The 21,766-nt window shown below is 41.2% G+C and overlaps 1 protein-coding gene across 5 annotated transcripts in view; it reads left to right on the forward strand.

Annotated features, from left to right (window-relative positions):
- The window catches only part of LOC118101883 (kinesin-like protein KIF21A), a 34,395-nt gene extending 14,996 nt beyond the window's left edge, over positions 1–19,399 (forward strand). Inside the window, exons 5-37 of one of the 5 annotated variants that reach the window (XM_035147931.2) lie at positions 248–382; positions 513–677; positions 1,034–1,149; positions 1,495–1,690; positions 1,767–1,956; positions 2,756–2,819; positions 2,989–3,192; positions 3,567–3,614; positions 4,933–4,993; positions 5,084–5,195; positions 5,287–5,475; positions 5,585–5,784; positions 5,887–5,994; positions 6,274–6,342; positions 6,447–6,592; positions 6,688–6,832; positions 6,980–7,174; positions 7,928–8,029; positions 8,579–8,744; positions 9,014–9,034; positions 10,689–10,746; positions 11,875–11,929; positions 12,099–12,307; positions 12,463–12,630; positions 13,643–13,675; positions 13,797–13,933; positions 14,061–14,145; positions 14,262–14,351; positions 14,458–14,616; positions 14,713–14,830; positions 15,706–15,876; positions 16,017–16,216; positions 16,399–19,399. In XM_035147931.2, the coding sequence (XP_035003822.2) occupies positions 248–382; positions 513–677; positions 1,034–1,149; positions 1,495–1,690; positions 1,767–1,956; positions 2,756–2,819; positions 2,989–3,192; positions 3,567–3,614; positions 4,933–4,993; positions 5,084–5,195; positions 5,287–5,475; positions 5,585–5,784; positions 5,887–5,994; positions 6,274–6,342; positions 6,447–6,592; positions 6,688–6,832; positions 6,980–7,174; positions 7,928–8,029; positions 8,579–8,744; positions 9,014–9,034; positions 10,689–10,746; positions 11,875–11,929; positions 12,099–12,307; positions 12,463–12,630; positions 13,643–13,675; positions 13,797–13,933; positions 14,061–14,145; positions 14,262–14,351; positions 14,458–14,616; positions 14,713–14,830; positions 15,706–15,876; positions 16,017–16,216; positions 16,399–16,456 (4,173 nt within the window). In that variant the 3' untranslated portion in view covers positions 16,457–19,399. The remainder of the gene's footprint in view (positions 1–247; positions 383–512; positions 678–1,033; positions 1,150–1,494; positions 1,691–1,766; positions 1,957–2,755; positions 2,820–2,988; positions 3,193–3,566; positions 3,615–4,932; positions 4,994–5,083; positions 5,196–5,286; positions 5,476–5,584; positions 5,785–5,886; positions 5,995–6,273; positions 6,343–6,446; positions 6,593–6,687; positions 6,833–6,979; positions 7,175–7,927; positions 8,030–8,578; positions 8,745–9,013; positions 9,035–10,688; positions 10,747–11,874; positions 11,930–12,098; positions 12,308–12,462; positions 12,631–13,642; positions 13,676–13,796; positions 13,934–14,060; positions 14,146–14,261; positions 14,352–14,457; positions 14,617–14,712; positions 14,831–15,705; positions 15,877–16,016; positions 16,217–16,398) is intronic. The other 4 variants (XM_035147932.2, XM_035147933.2, XM_035147934.2 and 1 more) reach the window with 4 other exon arrangements.
- The last annotated feature ends 2,367 nt before the right edge of the window (positions 19,400–21,766 follow it).

A 21,766-nucleotide genomic window follows, 5' to 3' on the forward strand; every position in this document is an offset into this window, starting at 1 on the left:
AGTCCTTGTGAAAGTTGATTATAACAAGATCTGTGATTTATCCCGGATGGGACAATTTCATTTTCTTCTCTCTTTGTCCCTGTGATTGTTGTAAATTAAACCTATGCTCTATATGCATCAGTTTATATCCTAATATCATGTCACAGATTTCCTGATTAGGTTGAAACTCAAACCAAAAATACCCCTGAAATGAGAATATAAACTTTTTGTCATCATTTATTTCTCCCCTCCATCTCTCGTCGAACAGATGATTCAGTGTCTAAAGCTTGGCGCTCTGTGTCGTACCACCGCCAGCACCCAGATGAACGTCCAGAGTTCACGCTCGCACGCCATCTTCACCATCCACCTGTGCCAAGTCCGTGTCTGCTCTCCAGATAATGACGTAAGTGCTCTAAAACACAGCAGTGGGCATCGTCTAATAAGGAGCATCAGATGTGCCAGTTTAAATTACAGCTCTAGCTAAAAAAGCAACGTGTACTTTATTGTATTTACTGTTGTTAATTCTCCTGCAGGATAACGTGACGGACAATCGTCTAGCTAACAACTCAGATATCAATGAGTTTGAGACGCTGACGGCCAAATTCCACTTTGTGGACCTGGCTGGCTCCGAGAGACTGAAGAGAACCGGAGCCACAGGAGACCGAGCCAAAGAGGGCATCTCCATCAACTGTGGACTGGTGAGGGGACTGAGAGAGCGTCTAGTTCTGAAATGAGAATTAAGTGTTGCATTGATACATTACCGATCAGAAAGTTTCCCCTTACTGGGGTAATAATGCATGAAGAAACCTGTCATTTTTTAATTGCATTATCAGAGTTCACTAACATGGTGATTATTTTTCTGAAGCATTAGAGCCTCTAGGTGGCCAAAACAGGAATTGCACTCTTTATTTTTATTTAACACAAGCATTGTTTATTTTCTATTTTCGCCAGTCTAGACATTCTCACTAACAACCTTCCCATTGCAGTCCCGCCGTTTTGAAAAACCTTATCTAACGCTCACTCCTCTTTGCGTTTCTGTCGTCTGTGACACCAGCTCGCCCTGGGAAACGTCATCAGTGCTCTGGGAGACAGGAGTAAACGCTCCACTCATGTGCCTTACAGAGACTCCAAACTGACACGGCTGCTGCAGGACTCGCTCGGTGGAAACAGGTCTGTGAATATTACAAGAATATATGAAATACTGTCAGACCATAGAGAAGAGAGATGATCTACTTTTGGACCAAGTAGTTGCCAAATTACTCCTTACGTAATTTGGCATAAACATCAGTAAAAGACACACGTTTGTTTTTCTTACATTATATGGAAAATGGTAAATACTTACATTATCAAGCAATCTTTAAATGCCTAATTATGGCACTGATACATTAAATTATGATTTCAAATTTGAGTATGGAAGATGTGCCCTGTAAATCTGTTTCCTTGTTTTATTCATCCATACAAATTCATAATGACCCACTGGGTCTGATCATCGTTTCTCGTCTCTGTGTTCTCCAGTCAAACTGTGATGATCGCCTGCATAAGCCCGTCGGATCGGGACTTCATGGAGACGTTGAACTGCCTGAAGTACGCTAACCGGGCGCGGAACATCAAGAACAAGGTGACGGTGAACCAGGACCGAGCCAGCCAGCAGATCAGCGCTCTGAGGACCGATATAGCCCGGCTACAGATGGAGCTGATGGAGTACAAGACGGTAAGAGCATGCGAATAGAGGCTGGAATAAGAAAAGAAAAATAATAATAATATTAACTGGCCTGTGTGGGTCCCAGGGAAAGCGAATGGTGGGTGAAGATGGGATGGAGGGCATCAACGACTTGGTCCATGAGAACTCAATGCTGCAGACGGAGAACAACCACCTGAGGGTGAGGGTGAAGGCCATGCAGGAGACCATCGACGCTCAGAAGGCCAGACTCACACAGATCCTCAGTGACCACGCCAACCAGGCTCTGGCTAAAGCAGGTGGGCCACAGCAGATCCAAAAAGCACTTTTCCATTTATACCACTGTAGCTGGGCAGTAGAGTTAGGGAAAAAAGTGGCGACTAGATTTTAAAAAGCTTGATGTCTTTATTTAATTCTAAATGGTAGTTCTGCATTACTTGACCTAACTCACTTCTGCCAGGTATATACCATTACAGACAACCTTATGAGAGGTTGTTGCTTATTCTGGAGAATCACCCAGGATAATAAGATGTATTATTTTTACAGAGGTAGTTGTTGTTATTGCTGAATTTACAGGTGATTCCTCAACTATCACACTTTTAGCTTCCCTGGCAGCAATGAAAATGTTTTTTTTTTACCTGACACCAGAATGAAACATTGAAAAATGTTTATATTGAAAAAGTTGACTTTTACGTTTGGTTTAATTTATATACCTTTGTCCTTGGGTCAGATTCTGGACATAAACCTCAGCATTTTGAACATATTTATTTCAATACTAATATGGTACTGTTTAAACGGAGTCAACCATGGTCTTGTTTACTCAGTGTACTGTGTGTGTGTGTGTGTGTGTGTGTGTGTGTGTGTGTGTGTGTGTGTGTGTGTGTGTGTGTGTGTGTGTGTGTGTGTGTGTGTGTGTGTGTGTGTGTGTGTGTGTGTGTGTGTGTGTGTACTGAAAGAATAAAAAAACACTTTTTTGTAGCTACTGTTCATTCTACAAATCAAGTCTATACAGTCCAATTGTGACTTGTGAACATGGGCTATACAAAAAGTGTTCTATTGATTGATTGAATAAAGCTAAAGTGATGCTTCTGTTTGTAGGTGAAGGTAATGAAGAAATCGGAAACATGATTCAGAATTACATCAAAGAAATCGAGGATCTCAGGTATGTATCTTGACATTGTTTTATTTTAGTATTTTATCTTTTATTTTAAGCGTCATTAAAAACAAGTGCCAACACTACTTACTGATTTCTTCATATTAACGTCTACAGGCGTAGTTGCTGTTTGATAGCACTGGAATAGCTTGTTGATAATAATTTTGGCCTCCCTCAGAGCTAAACTTCTTGAAAGCGAGGCCGTGAACGAGAACCTCAGGAAGAACCTGTCCCGAGCCTCCACTCGCTCCTCGCTGTACGGAGGCCCCGGCTCCTTCTCCTCGGCCATGCTCGCCCCTGAGAACGAGGCCAGCGACGTCATCACGATGGCCAAGAAGGACTTGGAGAAACTCAAGAAGAAGGAGAGGAAGAAGAAGAAGAGGTATTGTGTAGTTTGATATGAAATTCAGTGCAGTGGTCGTATTAACGCTGCCAAAGACAATCACACTTGCATTAAGGCTTATAACATTATATGGAGGGGAATCAGAATCAGAATCATTGAAACTAAAATGCCAGGGTCTTGATGTTTGTCTGTTTTCGGGCTAAGTCTGTGAAATCTGTCTTTGTCATCTACATCTCCACACACAGATGTCGTCATTTGAACGCACTGTATTTCTCTTGCGCTCTATCTCACTCACTGCCTCTCTCCCATCTTGCAATATTCCCTCACTTGCTCCGTTATCTTCCACGACCCGTCTTCCCCACCTCTACCTCCTCCTCTCCTCCACACCTCACCCTCCTCATCCCTCTCTGAAGGCTGAGGCGACACGAAGAGCATCACCACCAAGATGTTGAACAGGCCAGGTTTGCCACGTCCTCATCCAGGATTGGGTCAAATACACATAATCTGAAATCCATTCAACCACCAGCTGGTTTGGACCAGCGGTGCACTTCATGTCCTTGAAATGCACCAAGTGTTGAAAGGATTTCAGTTGATTCTTCCCCAATGAACTAATCTCTAACTTCTTCTGCACCTACAGCTGGTTTTCACTCCTGGGGGGGACGCAGATCTCTAACCCAAGCTCTACCTTTTTCCTTTTATAACCCCCTGTTTTTATCACACACTGCGAGATACTGATCAGATATTATCAGTTACAAGGGAAGCTGGAAGCCAGGCAGATTTGGGGGTGCTGAGATATATACTGTATAATGTCTATTCCTATTGATTTGAATGACCAACAACAAATTATACCAGTTTTAGAAAAGCAAACAATCAGCAGACCTGACTATTTGAGACATATTCAACGCACTATTACCAAACACAATAGGCTCCACTGAAAATAAATTGAATGTTCTAATATTAAATCAAAAATTATGAAAAATACAAAATTATAAAATATTATATAAAAATGGGTTGATGTTGTTAAAAGTCCCACAATCCATGCTTAAAAAAGGATCATGCTTTTTTTTTTTTTAAGCTCCTACACTGTAGAGACATTTTTATCATTAAAATGTTTTTTTGTTTTCTTTTTATATTTCTATTTTATTGTTTCTTACTGTTCTTATTGTTGTTTAAAAATATATATATTTAGTCCTATTACATTACTGAGTGCAATCTGTTTTTTCTATGACTGTCACTTTGTAACACCTCTTTTTTTTAAACAGCCCTATAGAAAAACCGTTATATTATTATTATAACGTTAGACCGGTTACTATTCTCAAACTCTCAAACTGTAGAACTATAGAAAATTTAATGAAAGCTTCTTACAGTGAATTTTAGAAAAGTTTGCCTTGCAGCCCCCTCACTTCCAGCGTCCTTGTCAGTAAATTTAAAATTGAGTGGATTCGGGGAAAGCATTGACTTGTTTTTAAGTCATATCTGATGTATTTCTTCAGCAGATCTTAGCAGTGTGTGGTAGAACTTCCTACAGTGAAATTAGTTTGTAATTACTGTGAATCATCATCATTTAATCCTGTTATTCTTCCCTGTGTATCATGAATCTTCCTCCCCATGCAATCACAGTGAAATCATTCATTAATCGTCATTGATTCCACATCTGCTCCTGATCCAGTGAAGTGTGTCATCATTTGCATGTGACCTTTACCCATTGTTATATTTAAAAATGCTGTTAATCTAAGTCAGACCTACAGCATTAATGCTTTAATTTTTTTCCTCCTTCAGCGTCATCAAAGAAGAAGGCCCCGACAATGACCAGGAGCGAGGAAATGAGGAGGCAGAGGTGGTAGGTTGCGAAATAAAGATTTTAGTTTATAACACATTACTCTGTGTTTATTTTGTTGTCCTCATCCTGTGTGTACCGTTGCGTCACAAGGAGGGCAGCGATCACGAAGAAGGCGAGGAGGCCGACGGAGAGGAGGAGGACTTTGAGATGGTGGGAGAGGAGACGTCCGATGAGTCTGACTCTGAGGAGCTGGAGGAGAAAGGTAAACATAAGGTCATGATGTACGGCCTCTTTTCTTTATAGGATTCTTTATAGGAAGGCATCAAGCTCTAAGGGTGTGTGTTTGTGTGCAGAAAACGTCCAGGCCGACCTGGCCAACATCACCTGCGAAATCGCCATCAAGCAAAAGCTGATCGACGAGCTGGAGAACAGCCAGCGGCGTCTGCACACGCTCAAGCAGCAATACGAGCAGAAGCTGACGATGCTGCATAACAAGATCAGAGACACGCAGCTGGAGCGGGACAAGGTGCTGCACAACATGGGTAAGACACACGTTCACTTAGATACTTGGCTTTAGCTGTAGTTGGCACCTAAATACACAATCAATTCAATTTAAAAGTCACTTCATCTTTTCCCTTTGTTCCTCTGCAGGTTCGGTGGAGTCGGGTACCGAGGAGAAGGCCAAGAAAATCAAAACCGAGTACGAGAAGAAGCTGAGCTCCATGAACAAAGAGCTGCAGAAGCTCCAGTCGGCTCAGAAGGAGCATGCTCGGCTGCTGAAGAACCAGTCGCAGTATGAGAAGCAGCTCAGGAAACTCCAGCAGGACGTGACCGAGATGAAGAAGACCAAGGTATGTTTTTATATTTAACAGCCTCTTTCTTTCTTTTTTACTGTCTTGTTTCAGAGCTGATTATATCTCCTGCCATGTTGTGTGTGTGTGTGTGTCCACCAGGTGGTGCTGATGCGTCAGATGAAGGAGCAGCAGGAGAGGAACAGGGCCTCAGAGTGCAGGAGGAACAGGGAGATCGCCTCTCTGAAGAAAGACCAGCGCAGAGCAGAGGTACGAGGGATGGAAACACTCTCTCAGACCTTTTTATTTCTAATTGTATCATTACTTAAATTTTTATCATTTATGTAACTGATAAGCAGAAGTTTATTCAAACTAAATCCACCTCATCTCCAACTTTCTAGGCTGAAAAAACACATTCAAATATGATTGTGTCGGGAAAAATATTTTGGAAAGTAGAAAAGTTATTTTGTTGATGTTGATGATCAAAGGCTCAAAATCACAAATGACCATGAATCAAGTTTTGTCTTCATATCAAATTTTCCCACACAGCTCCAACTGAGGCAGCTGGAGGCGCAGAAGAGACAACAGGAGTTGATTTTACGCAGAAAGAACGAGGAGGTAAGACACTCAGGAATGGTTTGGAAATGAATCTGTTGATAATATATTTATTTTGTTTATACTCTCATGTGCAGAATTAGTGACTGTTTATTGATCTCTGTCAGGTGACAGCTCTCAGGCGGCAGGTGAGGCCCGTGTCTGGAAAGGTGAACAGGAAGGTGAACTTACCTGAGCCTCCGCAGGAGCCGTCATATCGAGCCACACCGGGGAGGCTGCAGACCTCTGGAGCGTCACAATCCAATGGAGCCAGGTATAACATCAGATGTGGACAGTATGTGTGAAGTGGTGTGTTTAAAACAGTCGAGTGTGTATTTTAACATAAAACTGCAATGTTTTCTTCTTAAGGAGTTCCCCAGTGCGGATGGGAAGCATCTACGTTAACAGGACAGCAAGGACCAAATGGCAGTCACTGGAGAGACGTGTCAGTGACATCATCATGCAGAGGATGACCATCTCTAACATGGAGATAGATATGAACCGCCTGCTAAAGGTAACGCTGAGTTGTTATTGGACATGAACGAAGAAAACAAGCCTATAAAGGAAGAATTTACTTGTTTCCTGTCCTGGAAAATAAACCAATTCTGTTTTGTTCCCCTCTCCCTTCCCTTCCTCTCCGTTAACTCCCCCACCATCGCAGAAACGCGAGGAGCTGACCAGACGGAGGGAGCGAGTGTCCAGAAAGAGAGAGAAGATGGCGGTGGACGGTGCAGACGCTGACCGCTCCCTAGCCTCCCTGAACGAGGAGCTGGAGTCTCTGAGCGCCAACATCGACTACATCAACGACAGCATCGCCGACTGCCAGGCCAACATCATGCAGATGGAGGAGGCCAAGGTGAGAGAACATCAGGAGAAATGTCCGATTCATCCTTGGCACTCATGATACTTTATAACTAAAATGCCATCAACTCTGTGCAATATAAAAGTATTAAAGTATTTTAATAATAATATATATATATAAAAAGGAACTTTCTAAATGTTGGTATGACTGAAAATATGGTTCAGAGTTGGTAGTATTCATACAGTACAATATCTGCTGGTAGCCTTATATTTAACTTGGAAATATAACAGTAGTCTCAAATTATTTTGTCGAACTCTTGGCAAGTAAGCAAAGTAGTGCATTTTTCCAAAATCTCAAACTATTCCTATAAATAAGAAGATAAGATAATCTTTATGAGTCCCACTATAGGGACATTTGCTGTGTTACAGTTGCAAATGGGAGAGTATGAAATAAGAAACATCAATAAAAAAGTAATATATAGCAAACATGCAATATAAACACAAGGAGATATAAATAATAGAAATTGTATATTCAATGTAAACAGAATGCAGCATTGCTCATTGTGGAAACTGTTTTTCTATAATATTATAAGGCCTCTGCCCTGAGATAATGTATGTTATGATATATGAGCGCTATACAAATATAATTGAATTGAATATACAGTGTAAACAAGATTTCACGTAGAAGACGCTGAGATGGCGCAGATAGAAAATGAGAATTGCACCTGTTGCACAACAGCTAAACACATTGTCCAGGGACTCTACAGTGACATTTGAATGATTAAGTTATTATGACTCTGGGCTGCAGGAGGAAGGAGACACTGTGGACGTCACGGCTGTGATCAGCTCCTGTAACTTATCCGAGGCTCGCTTCCTGCTGGACCATTTCATGACGATGGCCATCAATAAGGTACCTACTCCTCTCACTGACTTACTGTTATCATGTGTCTTTGTGTTCACGTGCTGACGAGAGGTAAAGTCTCTGTTACTCTCATTTAAACAACTTTGTTTTTACCTTTTATGAGTCATTGTGAGTTTTGCACCCGCTCCCCCAGCATTGTAATCTAACATGATGTACTGCTTTTTTTATTATTTATGATACAGCCATATTTAAAATAACTGTACCACATTGTATTTTAAAGCTAATGGTTATTCTCAGGTTGTCGTGGCAACGTGTTTATCTGTCGTTCTCCTCATAGCAACTTCTCCAAGCTTGAGTTCAATGAGACCTTAAATCGAACGACTTGTTTGAATTAGGTTTCAATTAGATTAGATAAAATTAGATTTGATGATACCCAATTGCTCCGGTGGGGAAATGTGGTTCAATGGCCCGGATCGACGGAAGCAGTGGAAGTAATTAAAACAACATGGTGAACGTGGAGCCTTCATTATGTTTCTAAGATATACAAGCACTGAAAAATAACTTTGCCCCGTCCGCTGTGTGTTTGTGCATCGCCAGGGTCTGCAGGCAGCGCAGAAGGATTCCCAGCTGAAGGTCATGGAGGGGAGGCTGAAGCAGACGGAGATCAACAGCGCCACCCAGAACCAGCTGCTGTTCCACATGCTGAAAGAGAAAGCTGAGATCAACCCGGAGCTGGACGCCCTGCTGGGCAGCGCTCTGCAAGGTGGGAAACGCTGACCACATCAAAACTGGACTGCATGACGAGCACAATCGCCTTTCCGTGCCTCTTTCCTTTCAGCATGTGGCTACAATTTATTTTACAGGCTCCAGTTTCCTTTCTGAGATTTCGTACTTTCTCACTGATACAATTTTCGGTGAATGAACACATTGAGCCTGTCAAATATAGAATATGGCCGCCTTTTCTCATTTTTTTGGGTTGGATTTTGATTTGGTTTCTGCTTGTTTCTTCTGTTGTGTTTGGTGTGAACTCAGAGTTGGGTTACCTGTCGCCAGGTGAGTACGAGATGCACAGAGACGTAACCGTGTCTCTCAGAGAGCGTGGCACATGCACACCGCAACATTTCCCCTCTGGATTTACTCCCGCAAGAGGAGAGAAGAGAGATAGAGTAACTGAGCCAGTTGGTCAAATGGAAATATTTTGACCGTGGATCGAGGACGCTGGAAGTGGGGCTGCAGGGCAACAAAAAACGTATGGGTTAATTGTGGGTTTGGCATGTCTCAAAAACAAATCTGAATTCTTTAATAGTCCTAAAGCAGAGTTTCCTCCCTGCTGTTGTGTGAAATGTTCTAAAAGTCATCTAAACTCTTTGGCCATTCAAATTGATATAAAAATCATGAATTTTGTTGCAACGCTGCTTTTAATGTTATTTTATTGACTTTCTCTCAGCACCCACCAACTCTGACTGACTTCCAGCGTCCCTGAGTGCACCGTAGATTATTTAGGTGTTTTTTGTCGGATAGGCCCAAGAGCTACTTGTTATTCTGCAACCAAATTGATGTATTTACACATAATATTAACTGTACTCAACCATTTTCATCTTGCTTTCAAAAAAAGCACCAAAAAAAATCTATTTGTACAATATGTCACTTGATTACAAAGTTTTTGGGAAAATAAGAAAATTTGACGTTTGATTATTCTAAAATTGAGCAACTTTGATTAAAAAGCCAAATATCCATTGTGTTTCTTCAGTATATGAAGGAATCTTGCGGTGTGCATCAGCCAACTTCTTTTTTTAAACTAACCAAGCAGAAGTAACGCTGTAATGCAGTGACGTGCATGGCGTGTTGTGTTAAGTCCCCTCCCTCCGTGACCCCATCTGCTAGTCAGTCCCATTTAATCAAGCTGTTGTTACTAAAACTGAACAGCAGTAAAAACCCACACTGCAGCAGAAGTGAACATTGAAGTTGTGTGTACATGACAGTTTGTGTGTCTACGTTCATGTGTTTGTAGCCATCTGTCTCTTCTCTGCTTTCTCAATTATCCCTTTATGCAGATGCTGTGTCTCAGATCGTGTACTTCCACATTTTGAGTGCAACAGTGCGTTCACACAGACAAATATGGCGACGTTCAAAATACCCCAATAGTGCACTCACAACGGTCAAATAAAAGTTGTGTGTAAAACCATACCTCACCCTCGCTGGTCGCCATCTTGCAGAGGGACCACCAAAAAGCCCTGGATGTTTTATATAACCTTTGGTCTTCAGTACAGATGGCGATATCAACCGACAACCCACTTGGCGAAGCCTCAAGTTTAGCATTTTGTTCAGCGCCATCTTGGTTTTTTGTAACCGCAATACTCCAGCACTGTAGCTGCACTGTGGTATTACTGTACACTAATGACTCCTGACTGCCCCCATGTATCTAAACTAAACCCAGTGACCTTGTTATACACTGCTGAACTGTGATACCAATATTGCTATTTGCTGCAATATGTGGTCTTATAAATGGACACATCGTTTGCTCATTAGAAAATGTAGCCAAATCCTTGAACCGTGTGTGTGTGTGTGTGTGTGTGTGTGTGTGTGTGTGTGTGTGTGTGTGTGTGTGTGTGTGTGTGTGTGTGTGTGTGTGTGTGTGTGTGTGTGTGTGTGTGTGTGTGTGTGTGTGTGTGTGTGTGTGTGTGTGTGTGTGTTTCCCGAAGTGCAGAAAATGGAGATGACAGCAGTAGTGATGAGTCTACACCCAGCCCTGCCACAGAGGGCAGGTAAATACCATTTTTCTTTCTGCTTGACATAAAAACACTTTTAAAATGCAGGGGTATTTTTCATGTCGTAGCAGGAAAACCTTGGGTGAAATTAATAAAACTAGTTCAGGCGTGTTGTTACACATGCCTGCTCAGTCAGCTGGGACACTTTATCATTGCTTTCTCTGCTATGCTAAGTCAGAATGTGTCCTGTGAAAAAGCCACATTATATTAAAAGAGTAAAGAGTATGTTAGGCTTTAAATGTGCTTTCATGTACTGTATTTCTGTGGATTCGTAATGGTTTAATACAGGAAAAAGTTTTTCTCACAGTGAAAAACATCATGGTGAAAAAGATGTATTGGAGCAAAACTCAAGGACAGTAAATGTTTAATATCATTCACAGAGGATCTAAATTACATAACAACATCAAGAAAAGACCCGACCTTATTACAGCTGATCAAACCACTGGAATTAATTCATAATTGTATCTTTATTTATATAGCAGTCTCTCAAAGATACATTATTCAAAATGTCATAAAAGAATAAATGTGTGAGAGAAATTTAAGCATGACCGTCCATTACAATAATAGAAAATAGAATTAGGTAAAATCAGGGAATGCGGTGCAATTAAATTATGTTTAAATATTTCATTTAAAAGAAGCTACTGATCAGCCTGTCGTATTTCCACAGGTGTCCCAGAGCCCCTGAGCTCTTATTTCAAAAGCTCCGTCCCCCTTAGTCTGTAGCCGAGAATCTGGAACGGTGATGATCTCAAAGTGCGAGTAGGGTTATATGAGGATAAAAGATCTGCAATATACTGAGGAGTCAGACCATTATGTGTAAGTAATTTAAAGGGCCTTAAAATCAAGTAGGGGTGCTAAGGAGGCTACAGTGGCTGTAACTGCAAGATAAAAAAGTTTTGGAAACAAATTTAAAAAAAACAGTTCTGAGAGCAGCATAGTAGTAGTTCTAACACCCACCAATTACTATTTTCAGTAATATTAGATTTCATTTAGAACCGACGTATTTTCTGTGTAGCCTATCTGATGCACAAAAGTAAAATTTGACAACATGTTGTAAAAATGTGTTTTGTTATTAATTCTGTAAGAGTTAGCATAACTGTATAAAATGTCCTGACTATGTTGCAGTTCACTTGCATCGGATCTGTTGAAGTTATGTGGTGAATCCAGACCGAGGAATAAGGTACTGTACGGCGTGTTTCTCCAGGTTTGAGATTACAGATGAATGTCTTTTCGGTAAAACAGTTTACTCCCTGTTTGCCACTCCACAGTGTTTATTTTTAGGATTTGGAATAATTACTAACTGGTCCATAAACTTGTGAGTCAGCTCAAACGTCCCCTGCTCCCCTCAGGCTCGCAGGCGGACCACTACGCAGATGGAGCTGCTCTACGCCAGCAGTGGGGATCTGTCCCATGAATCTCCCACCGGAGACTTCTCGGCCCCCTTGCTGCCCCTTACAGAAAGTCTGGAAGGGCCGGTGGACATTCAGGGTCGTGCGGGCGGTCAAACCCCTGACCGCGAGCAAACCCCATCTGCACCGTCTGCCAGGCCAGCTGGCATGTAAGTGTTAAAGGCAGGATTTCTCCACATTTAACAAATACCATATCTCAGGAGCTCTGCTCTGAAATGTGGTGTGTCTACTTTATTATTTAGTCAGCAATGCCAAATACCCTGCCAAAGTACCCTTGAGCAAATTCCTTTATCCGTTACTGTAGATCTGGGTCCAGGTCACCAACAGGGACAGAGAGGAGGCAACTGGAGCGCTCGCCCCTCAACCGAAGGAAGATGCCAGACAAAGGATTGACAGCAACACACATCCCAGCACCTGCACACACACATCCTGTCAGCACAGCAGAAACCAAACCCAAAGGTTTGGTTTCACTGTAAGTCATTTTAAATGACCAGTAATCAACACAACAGCTTTTTGTTTTATAGTCATGCATGAGGCGTGACACTGCGTTGGTCACTGCATATGTTTGGACTAAAACACCTTGACAACTACTACATGAATCGCTTTAAAATAAGGCGCACATATTCATTATACTCACAGAGTGAATTTCTAATAACTTTCTCTCTAGCGCGACCTTTAGGTTGACATTTGGGCTTTTATTTGAATTATTAGTCAATAATGTTGATTTACACTTCTCGTTCCTTGGCAGATTAAAAAAATAGAGAATGTGAGTCAGACACCAGTACACTCATTACATTCAAGTCTAAATTAGTGGTGTAGTGGTCAAGTGGTCACAGCTCTGGTTTGCCATGGACATTTTTTGAGATGAGTCTTCGAAGTGGGATATGTAGTAGATCATTCCAATATTTACTTCCATTCAGTGTGTCCAAATGCTTTGCACCTAAATAGCACCATACTGTCCCGTTTAGTAGCGGCACTAGTATTATTGCCATTGTCCGTTTTTTATTGGAATTATTTATAGGTGGAGGAGCATGTTCCTGCAAACCGTATACATGAAACAAGCATATTTAAAATGCATGAAGTAGGGTGAGGGTTAAATTCAATAAACTGTTTTTACAGTAAAATGAAGGAATGATGGTGGCTTTTTATCAAAACATTTTATCAGGTTGTTGAAAAGTAAATTTCCCTCTCATGATAAACTCTACTACTGATGCAGAGTTTCACCCCAGTTAAGATTTTTGAAAATTCCATCCGCTTTACATTTGGATTACTTTCAAAACTAATAACTTTCCCATCAGTTTCTGCTGTGCGTTTATATAATGCATTATCCCTGACAAAAAACTGCATCTTAGCATTGTCATTGTGAGAGTTACATTAGCAACATTAACAGAGTACAGCCTCACCGAGTTGCTAACATGACATTAGACTTTTCTTTTGTGTTGTCTCCTAACAATCTCTGATTTTAACTTTAACTTTTTTTGCAGGTTGGACGAGTCGCCTATATTTGAAGGCCATAGGTATTAGCTCATCTTTTTATTTGATTTCATTCTATGTTAACTTTAAATACAAAGTTAAATGCACTGTTTTATAGACAATAATTGAATAGGTTCAGTTTCGATTGTATCATGTGTATTGTAGGGGTGTGATCAACCCCATGACGGCCTCTATGACCAGCCGGGGGGCCAAACTTGAGTGTGTGTTCGTAGCTGAGGGCCACACCAAGCCTGTCCTCTGTGTGGATGCTACTGATGATCTGCTCTTCACGGGATCCAAGGGTAAAAACCATGATTGTTTCCAACCCAGGAAACATTATTACCTTCTTTAAAAATGCTACCTTTAAATGTTTTCTCAAACTGATCCACCCAGTCTAACGTGTGTGTTTGTGTGTGTGTGTATTTTCAGATCGCACATGTAAAGTCTGGAACTTGGTGACGGGTCAGGAGATCATGTCTCTTGCAGATCATCCCAGCAGTGTTGTCTCAGTCAGGTACGAGTACACAGCAAGCTAAACAGCAGTAACCGTAGTATTTACTGTAACTAAATGCACTTAAATGTACTTTTGATTATTTATTTATTTATCCTTGTTTTGTCGTTATATTTCAGGTACTCATCTAGTCTCGTCTTCACTGTTTCCACTGCTTACATCAAAGTCTGGGACATTCGGGATTCTGCCAAGTGTATTCGCACGCTTACGTAAGAGCACCACCCCGACTTTTAACATCCACGCAGCTCAAACCTTGTGTCAGTGTGGTGCCTCTAATGCTGATCTGTTGTGTGTGTGTGTGTGTGTGTGTGTCAGGTCCTCAGGCCAGGTGGGTTCAGGCGACACCTGTTCCTCAGCCAGGAGTTTAACCATCCCACCAGGAGAGAGCCAGATCAACCAGATCGCTCTCAACCCGTCTGGCTCCTTCCTTTACGCTGCTGCAGGCAACTCTGTACGCATGTGGGACCTCCGCAAGTATGTTTAAACACAGATTAGATTAGTTTTAGCTGTGCAAACCATTTCTGAGAGGCAGACAGAATTAATCTCATGTTCCCCCCTCTCTTTCTTCAGGTTTGTGTCCACAGGGAAGCTGACGGGACATTTGGGACCTGTCATGTGTCTGACTGTTGATAAGTTGGGTAACGGACAGGATGTTGTGCTCACTGGATCCAAAGACCATCATGTTAAAGTAAGAGACACACACAGCAGCAATCACATATACTGACATTAGTGTTTTATTTTTCCTTTATTTAAAGTATTTTAACCTTTTCAATTATTTACTGGTTTAAATCTCTCAAGAACAAGGGTGCTGGAATCTCAGCTCAAACATTTTGGGGCAAACACAAAGATCTCTCGTGCAGCTTCATTCCAAACCAGTCCTTAAAAAGTCATATAAGATTATCAGTGACTCCATACTTCGTCTATGACTTTCAGCTGCTGCCATCAGGAATTAATTTTAGATTGCCTGTATGTTAATGTAATAGCAAGAAGTTTGCTATTACTAATAGCAAGAAGTTTTCCAGATTCCATCAGACTGGTTAACAGTAGTAGTGCAAGGGATGGCCAGTTAACATTGATGAATGCATTTGCACTTTAACCTTATACATCCTTTAGTAGGCATTTTATAATGTGACATATTTTTATTTCAGTGTATTTTCTCAACTTTAAACTGATTTTTAGATTTGAAGATTAGTCTTGTCTATTATGTGTGTGGATGAATTGACTCTCCCCTTATGTCTGCTCCTCTGAAATTAATACCCACTCTTATTTACGCAGTAAAAATATACTATAGCAGCTAATTCACAGAAGGCAAGTGGGCGTGTTGATAATGTTTCTAACATGCAACGCAAGCATAAGTGGAAGAATACAAATATCTCAGTATGAAGAAGAGGAGCTGTAGACGAAGATGTGATAATAGCCTACGCCGATGTCAACATGCTCTAAGCAAAAACACTGTGATTTCCGCAGCGAAATGTTTACGTTATGTAAATCCTCTGGACATTTTCTGGAGTTCATGTCTGAAAACAGCTTATGCATAGAGGGCACATGTGCTTCTTCCTCCAGATGTTTGAGGTGGCAGAAGGGGCTCAGGGCAGCATCAGCTCCTGCCACACGTTTGAGCCCACTCATCAGGATGGCGTGGAGTCCTTAGCCATGCACAGAGATGTCTTCTACAGCGGCTCCAGGGACTATTACATCAAAAAGTGGGACTTAGCAAGTAAACAGCTGCTACAGGTAAACTGATATAACCCTCGGGGATCCGCTCTCCATCAAGCTTGACGTCCCCAGATTTAAAACCTTTTATATATTCAGATTTCTAAAGAAATAAAAAGCCAAATGTCCTCTGAATAACTGTGCTCTGCTGTTTCCTCCAGCAGTCGGCCAGCGCTCAGGCAGACTGGGTTAGCGCTCTGGGCGTGGTGCCGGGCTCCCCGGTGCTGCTCAGCGGATGCAGGGGAGGGCTCCTGCGCCTCTGGCACGCCAATACACTAGCACCCCTGGGCGAGGTCCGGGGACACGACAGTCCCATTAATGGCCTGGCCACCAACAGCAGCCAACTGTTTACTGCCTCCGAGTGAGTCACAAAACATGCTCATATGAATTTTTATGCTTCTTTCTTTTTTTATGACTCTCAGGTCTGTCATGGTGCTGGGCTGTGGCTCGAGCAAAACACACTCAATCTTGTAAAAGAAATACAATTTTGAAGCCAGCAAGGATTTTTATGACTTGGTGTTTGTTGTTTTGTTTTTGTTACAGTGACCGCACAGTGAAAATTTGGGAAGCTAAAGGATCTCTGGAGGAAGGAGTCCACTGACATCTGCTTCCTGATAATCAAGACGTGGCCCTGCATGCGGGTAATGTCCGCTAGCCTCCCACCAATCAAAATCAAGCCTGCAAACTGTGGATTGGAATCCCAAAGTGGGTCAAGGAAGTGATTATTTCAGGTCAAGATGGAGCTCCGAGGATCACAGAGCAGCTGCAGTGAGCTGCACCTTTCATAACTGTGACAATTTATGGATTTTATGGATCCGTCCTAATTGATCCAGGAGTCTGTCCTCTGCTTTCAACATTCCTCTCCTCAGTTCAGCGCAACACAACATGGATACCGTCTATTCTGACACAGAATTTTCTGTACAGCTGCTGTTTCCTTGCACCAATTGTTGCACATAAAAAACTGGGACTGCTGGAAAAAGCTTTTGAATCTTCTGTTCACCAGCAGTGTGAGTCTGTCCCGTGTTTCAGATGTCTATTTGTGTGTGTATTCGCTGTAACCAAGGACAAAATAACTACTGAAACTACATTTGTACGTGTTCTTTAGCTGTTACTGCCGACTAATGAACCCTTAGTGGGACAAAAATGGCCTCTACAAAAATGGTAATTTCCACATTTTCCACATCAAAGTTCTGTTTTTGATCATGGTTAACTCAGTAGACACGTCTATAGACACAAACATTCTGATATTAGCTTCTTTTCCACTGTTCAAATGGATACAATCAGCATTCACTTCCAGGTCAAATGACTTTGGTGCATTCGTGACATCGAACATACCCGGCATAACCTGCATACCCCCACTAGTTTTGGTGTAAAAGTGGAGTGAGACACTAAGCAGCATTTCTTGATTACCTTTATCCAAATAAGGTCATACTCAGAATAAGCATAACCGGATTAGGACGAGTATTCTGACTGGTCGCATTATAAAGACATTTATACGTCTTTATCGCTGGAAAACATCCTATTGGATTTTTCACATTTAATCATTTGTGACACCCTCATATAGTAGTTACAAGCTGCTTGACGAAGCATGTCCTGGGCTAAAATTTGTGAACTTTTATAAAGAGGAAAAGTTGAAGCTTTATAGTATATGGTATATTGCATAGTGCATTACACTTCTTTAGGCAGGGGTTTTAAAATAATGGCAGGAATGTCAGATGCAAGATGTAGTGGACATAATGTAAACATGAGTCATACTCAGACTCTGCTCTGTAATAAGAGCAATTATATGAATGGAATATTCAATTAGTAATTATGTAAACGTCATAATCAGAAAAATGTCTAATTCAGAATAAGGTCAATAATCAGCTTATTAGTGTCAATGTAAACGTAGTCACTGTGTTACCCTGCTGACTGACATCATGTCGCTATAAAAATGTGTATTACGGTCAAGCAATATTCCTACATACTTCAAAGCAGTGACTACAGAAAAGACTGGAAGATCTGTCTGAGCTTTTCTAAGAAAAACCTCTTCCCAGCTTTTTATCTGCAAATTGTCTTATCGTTAAAACGCAGATAGTTGCTGTTCCATCCAGATTAAAATGTGTTTCCCCAGCTTTTGTACCTCAGAGCAAGGTAAACACAGTTTTCCTCTTTGTCAGCAGTGTGTTGTCATCAGTCGGCTGGGTTTCAGCTCTCAGTATTCTCTGGTTGATGCACACACAGTTTTTGTACCTTTTTTATGTGTTTAAATAGGGTTTACTTTCCCCGTGCTCTCCCGTCTACTCACTCCTCTCTGGCGTCTCGGAGCTGCGTCATGAGCCCACATTCTCTCACCTCCTGGGTTTTGATTCTTCAAATATGAAGATTACCTGCTGAATTTTTAAGTTCTCAAAACTGAAGTACAGCCATGGCAGCAAGTGCTTTTAGGAGAGATGTTTGCTGGATTCATATATCACGTAGTTTGACAAGCAGCTGTTAAAAATCTGAATAATGTGAATGTAAATCATTCACGTTGTTTTAACCAAGCACCTTGTAACTCCTAAATGTCATGGAGTATGATATTTGTATTTTGTGTGTGTGTGTGTGTGTGTGTGTGTGTGTGTGTGTGTGTGTGTGTGTGTGTGTGTGTGTGTGTGTGTGTGTGTGTGTGTGTGTGTGTGTGTGTGTGTGTGTGTGTGTGTGTGTGTGTGTGTGTGTGTGTGTGTGTGTCGATCCAAATGATGTGATAAGTCCTGTCCGTGTACAGCGGCTGCTCACCTCTGCTGTCCTTGTGTCTGTAACAGCTGAGCAGCTCAAAACATCCGTCTTTCAACTTGAGTGTAAAAAAAAAAAGAAACCCTACTATTTATTTATTTTTTGTCATTGATTATTGATTTTTGATTCTTGCTGTTGTGTCTTCCTCATCATTCAGAGATCTCATTCCCATCCAATGCCTCTGGTATCAAAGCATCGTAGACATCACAGAAATTATGGGATGGGCTTCTCCATAATCAGAAGTGAATTATCCAGTGCCTGTCGTAAATCCTAAATTGGAGGACTGTAGAAATGTGCGCCTCATTATCCCTCATTAAAATGTTCAGGTGACCAGTTTATCATGAGCTGTTGATCATTTCTTTGGAATGTATTTCTGGTCTGTTTTGGATATTGGAGGTAGACACTGTTAGCAATGCTTAGGTCAATGGGTCTAAAATATTTGCACTGAAAAAATCGTTGAAAACTGTAAAGAAATTCCCCATCTGACTCGTAACGTAGTTTACATAAGAGTGAAATAAACTAAAGTAAGTCCCATTGGCTTGCACTTTGCTACAGTAATTACCCCAGTGAGAACCAATAGGTTGCAAGTATTCTTAATTCATGATGAATATTAATGATCCTTCGAATTGCAGTTATGTCTTATTTTGAAATTTGTAAATCTTCGCTTGTGTGTAAATACAATTGTGTTTTTTTTTTCCTGCTGATTCTGTTTCAATCTAATCTGTTTTTTTGAAATATCAGCTGCAGTGTGAAAATAGATTTTAAAATAAACCGGTTTTACAAGCGTTAAGTCTTCTCTTCGTTTTCTTCATGTATTAATGGCTTATGACCACATGGTGGTAGTAATGTATAATAACACGTGATGTGCTACTGGATAAATCATCATCTTGTATGTTGAGATTCTGGCAAAGTTTATAGTCGTTTCAATTGTGTTTCCTATGGCGTTTTTTTTTAGGTCGACATCTGCTTTAAGGGCAAGTGTCACAAAATTCAACTTTTGATTGATTCCCTTAAACTTGGTTAATTCAATTCCAGGCAGTATCCACAACCCACCCCATAAATGACAAAACATCTAATGAAGCAGCTTGATCATATGGAGATGGTAGAAACCCTTATGAATATTATAACTATGCAATAATATTCTTAAGTGCTTTGTGATAAAAAAAAAAACTATAAAAGTAATCGTTGCTCTACAATTATTAAAGCAATTCTGTACTGTCTGTAAAAGGGGGAATAAGGACCCTTACTTAAGACCACAATCCATCACCACAATTTACATAAGCTATTGATCCCATCTGCCCTCACTAAACCATCATTTATCTGCAAACATACTTTATTCCACAGCTCAATGTACCTGTAGGCAGGAATATTTGTGTCCTTTGATTAACTCCGGAGCACAAAGACAGTGAAAAATAAGGGAGTTAGAAATCCCCCTGAAGACACAAGTTAATGTGAACAGTGATGGCAGGATCAATATTTAATGTTCGGCGGCACTGAGAGCAGCAGAGTGTTAATTGGCCTCGCAGGAGTGGAGCATCGACTCAGGGCGGCATCACACCGCCTCATGTGCTCTGCGTTCAACTTCTCCTCTGTTGTACTTTATTGTGTTCTAATAAGTGCTTTGCGATGACATAACGCACTCCCACAATGCATCTTTCAAGCCAATTAACTCAGCATAACTTATTCGTTCGCTCTCCTTGGTTTGAACGGGAAATTATTATTTCTCATTCTGAGCAGTGTGATGGATCCTCACTGTAACTACGCCAATATGATTAATACATACGGCACTAATGTATATAATGGGAGAGCCTCATATGCCAACTTTCCAATATTGCTTCTTTAATGCAGTGGTTCCAAAGCTTGGGGTCAGGATGCCCACAAGTGGTCGCCACATTAATCCAAGGGTCCCTATTACCAGGAAGGAAAATAAGAAAAAAAAAAAACATTGCTACACAAAGTTACATTTATTTTTGTGAATCTTTGCTTGTCTTCTCCTTCTTCTTGTCAATTATTGTACTGTTTTACGTTCCTTGAAAATAAGCTTTCATTCTTTATCACTAAGTCTTGGCTTCCATCTTTACTGTTGGGGAGAATCAAGTGACGTCCACATTACCGGCACATAGTGCACAACCTGATAATCAAGTTTCACCAGGAATCACTAATGATGTCTCAGACAGCCGACAGCCTGGGCCGAGAGTTCCACTTTCGGTTTAATTGTAGCTCAATCTATGACGAGTTTGGAAAACATATCCTCCTCTAAACCAGTGAAGTGCAGGCCCCACCGGATGCTCTCGTTTCACAGCTAACTCTGTCTGAATAATGGGATTTCTACAGCTGCTGTGTATGAGATTAAAATCGATGCTGGTTAATTTCTACGTGAAATGGCCTGGGGTGTGTGTGTGTGTGTGTGTGTGTGTGTGTGTGTGTGTGTGTGTGTGTGTGTGTGTGTGAGAAAGAAAAAGCAGATTTGTCGTTGTTTGGTTAAGATTAGGTTTAGGCTAAGGTTAGGGTTAGGCAAATAGCAGTTGCAGTTGTGGTGATGGTTTAATCTCCAGGAAATGAATGTAAGTCTATGTAGGGTCCCCAAATATAATTTATGGTCACATAAAAATTTTATGGGATAAGTTGGAGAGACACATTTTGAGGACTGTGAGTGTGTGATTGTGCGTGGCTTGCTATTCTCACTATTTGTTGTATGCATAATGATGTGCTGTATGCTTCACAGCATCCTCTCAGTATTATTTTCCCATTATCATTTGGACATTAGTTGGTTCTTTTGAGAATCCTATTGTTATTTTACCTCAGGATTAAATCATGAAATAAATATGAGCATAATCAGCGGCAAAGCTGTTTTGTTGTCTAACATTCGGCAAGCTATATTCGCTTCAACCTGCGGTGTGACAAAAAGCACATCCTATTTGCATTTTATGTCTTTGACAGCTACATGTAAACAAACCCGGGGAAGAAATCGTGGGGGAAGTCGTGGCTGAGTTAGAAAAAGAATCAAAGGAAGAGAGAAGAGATATGGTATGTGTGTGGGGTAAGGGGGGGACAGGTTGAGAAAGCCAAATGGTAGTTAAAGCCGTTTTTTCTGAGCAGCAATGAGGCTCAGGAGGAGCAAGGTCAATATTCATCACCCCTGCATCCGCAAGAGTGC

This window comes from Hippoglossus stenolepis, chromosome 22 (genome assembly GCF_022539355.2).
Source record: "Hippoglossus stenolepis isolate QCI-W04-F060 chromosome 22, HSTE1.2, whole genome shotgun sequence".
Classification (NCBI taxonomy): Eukaryota; Metazoa; Chordata; class Actinopteri; order Pleuronectiformes; family Pleuronectidae; genus Hippoglossus; species Hippoglossus stenolepis.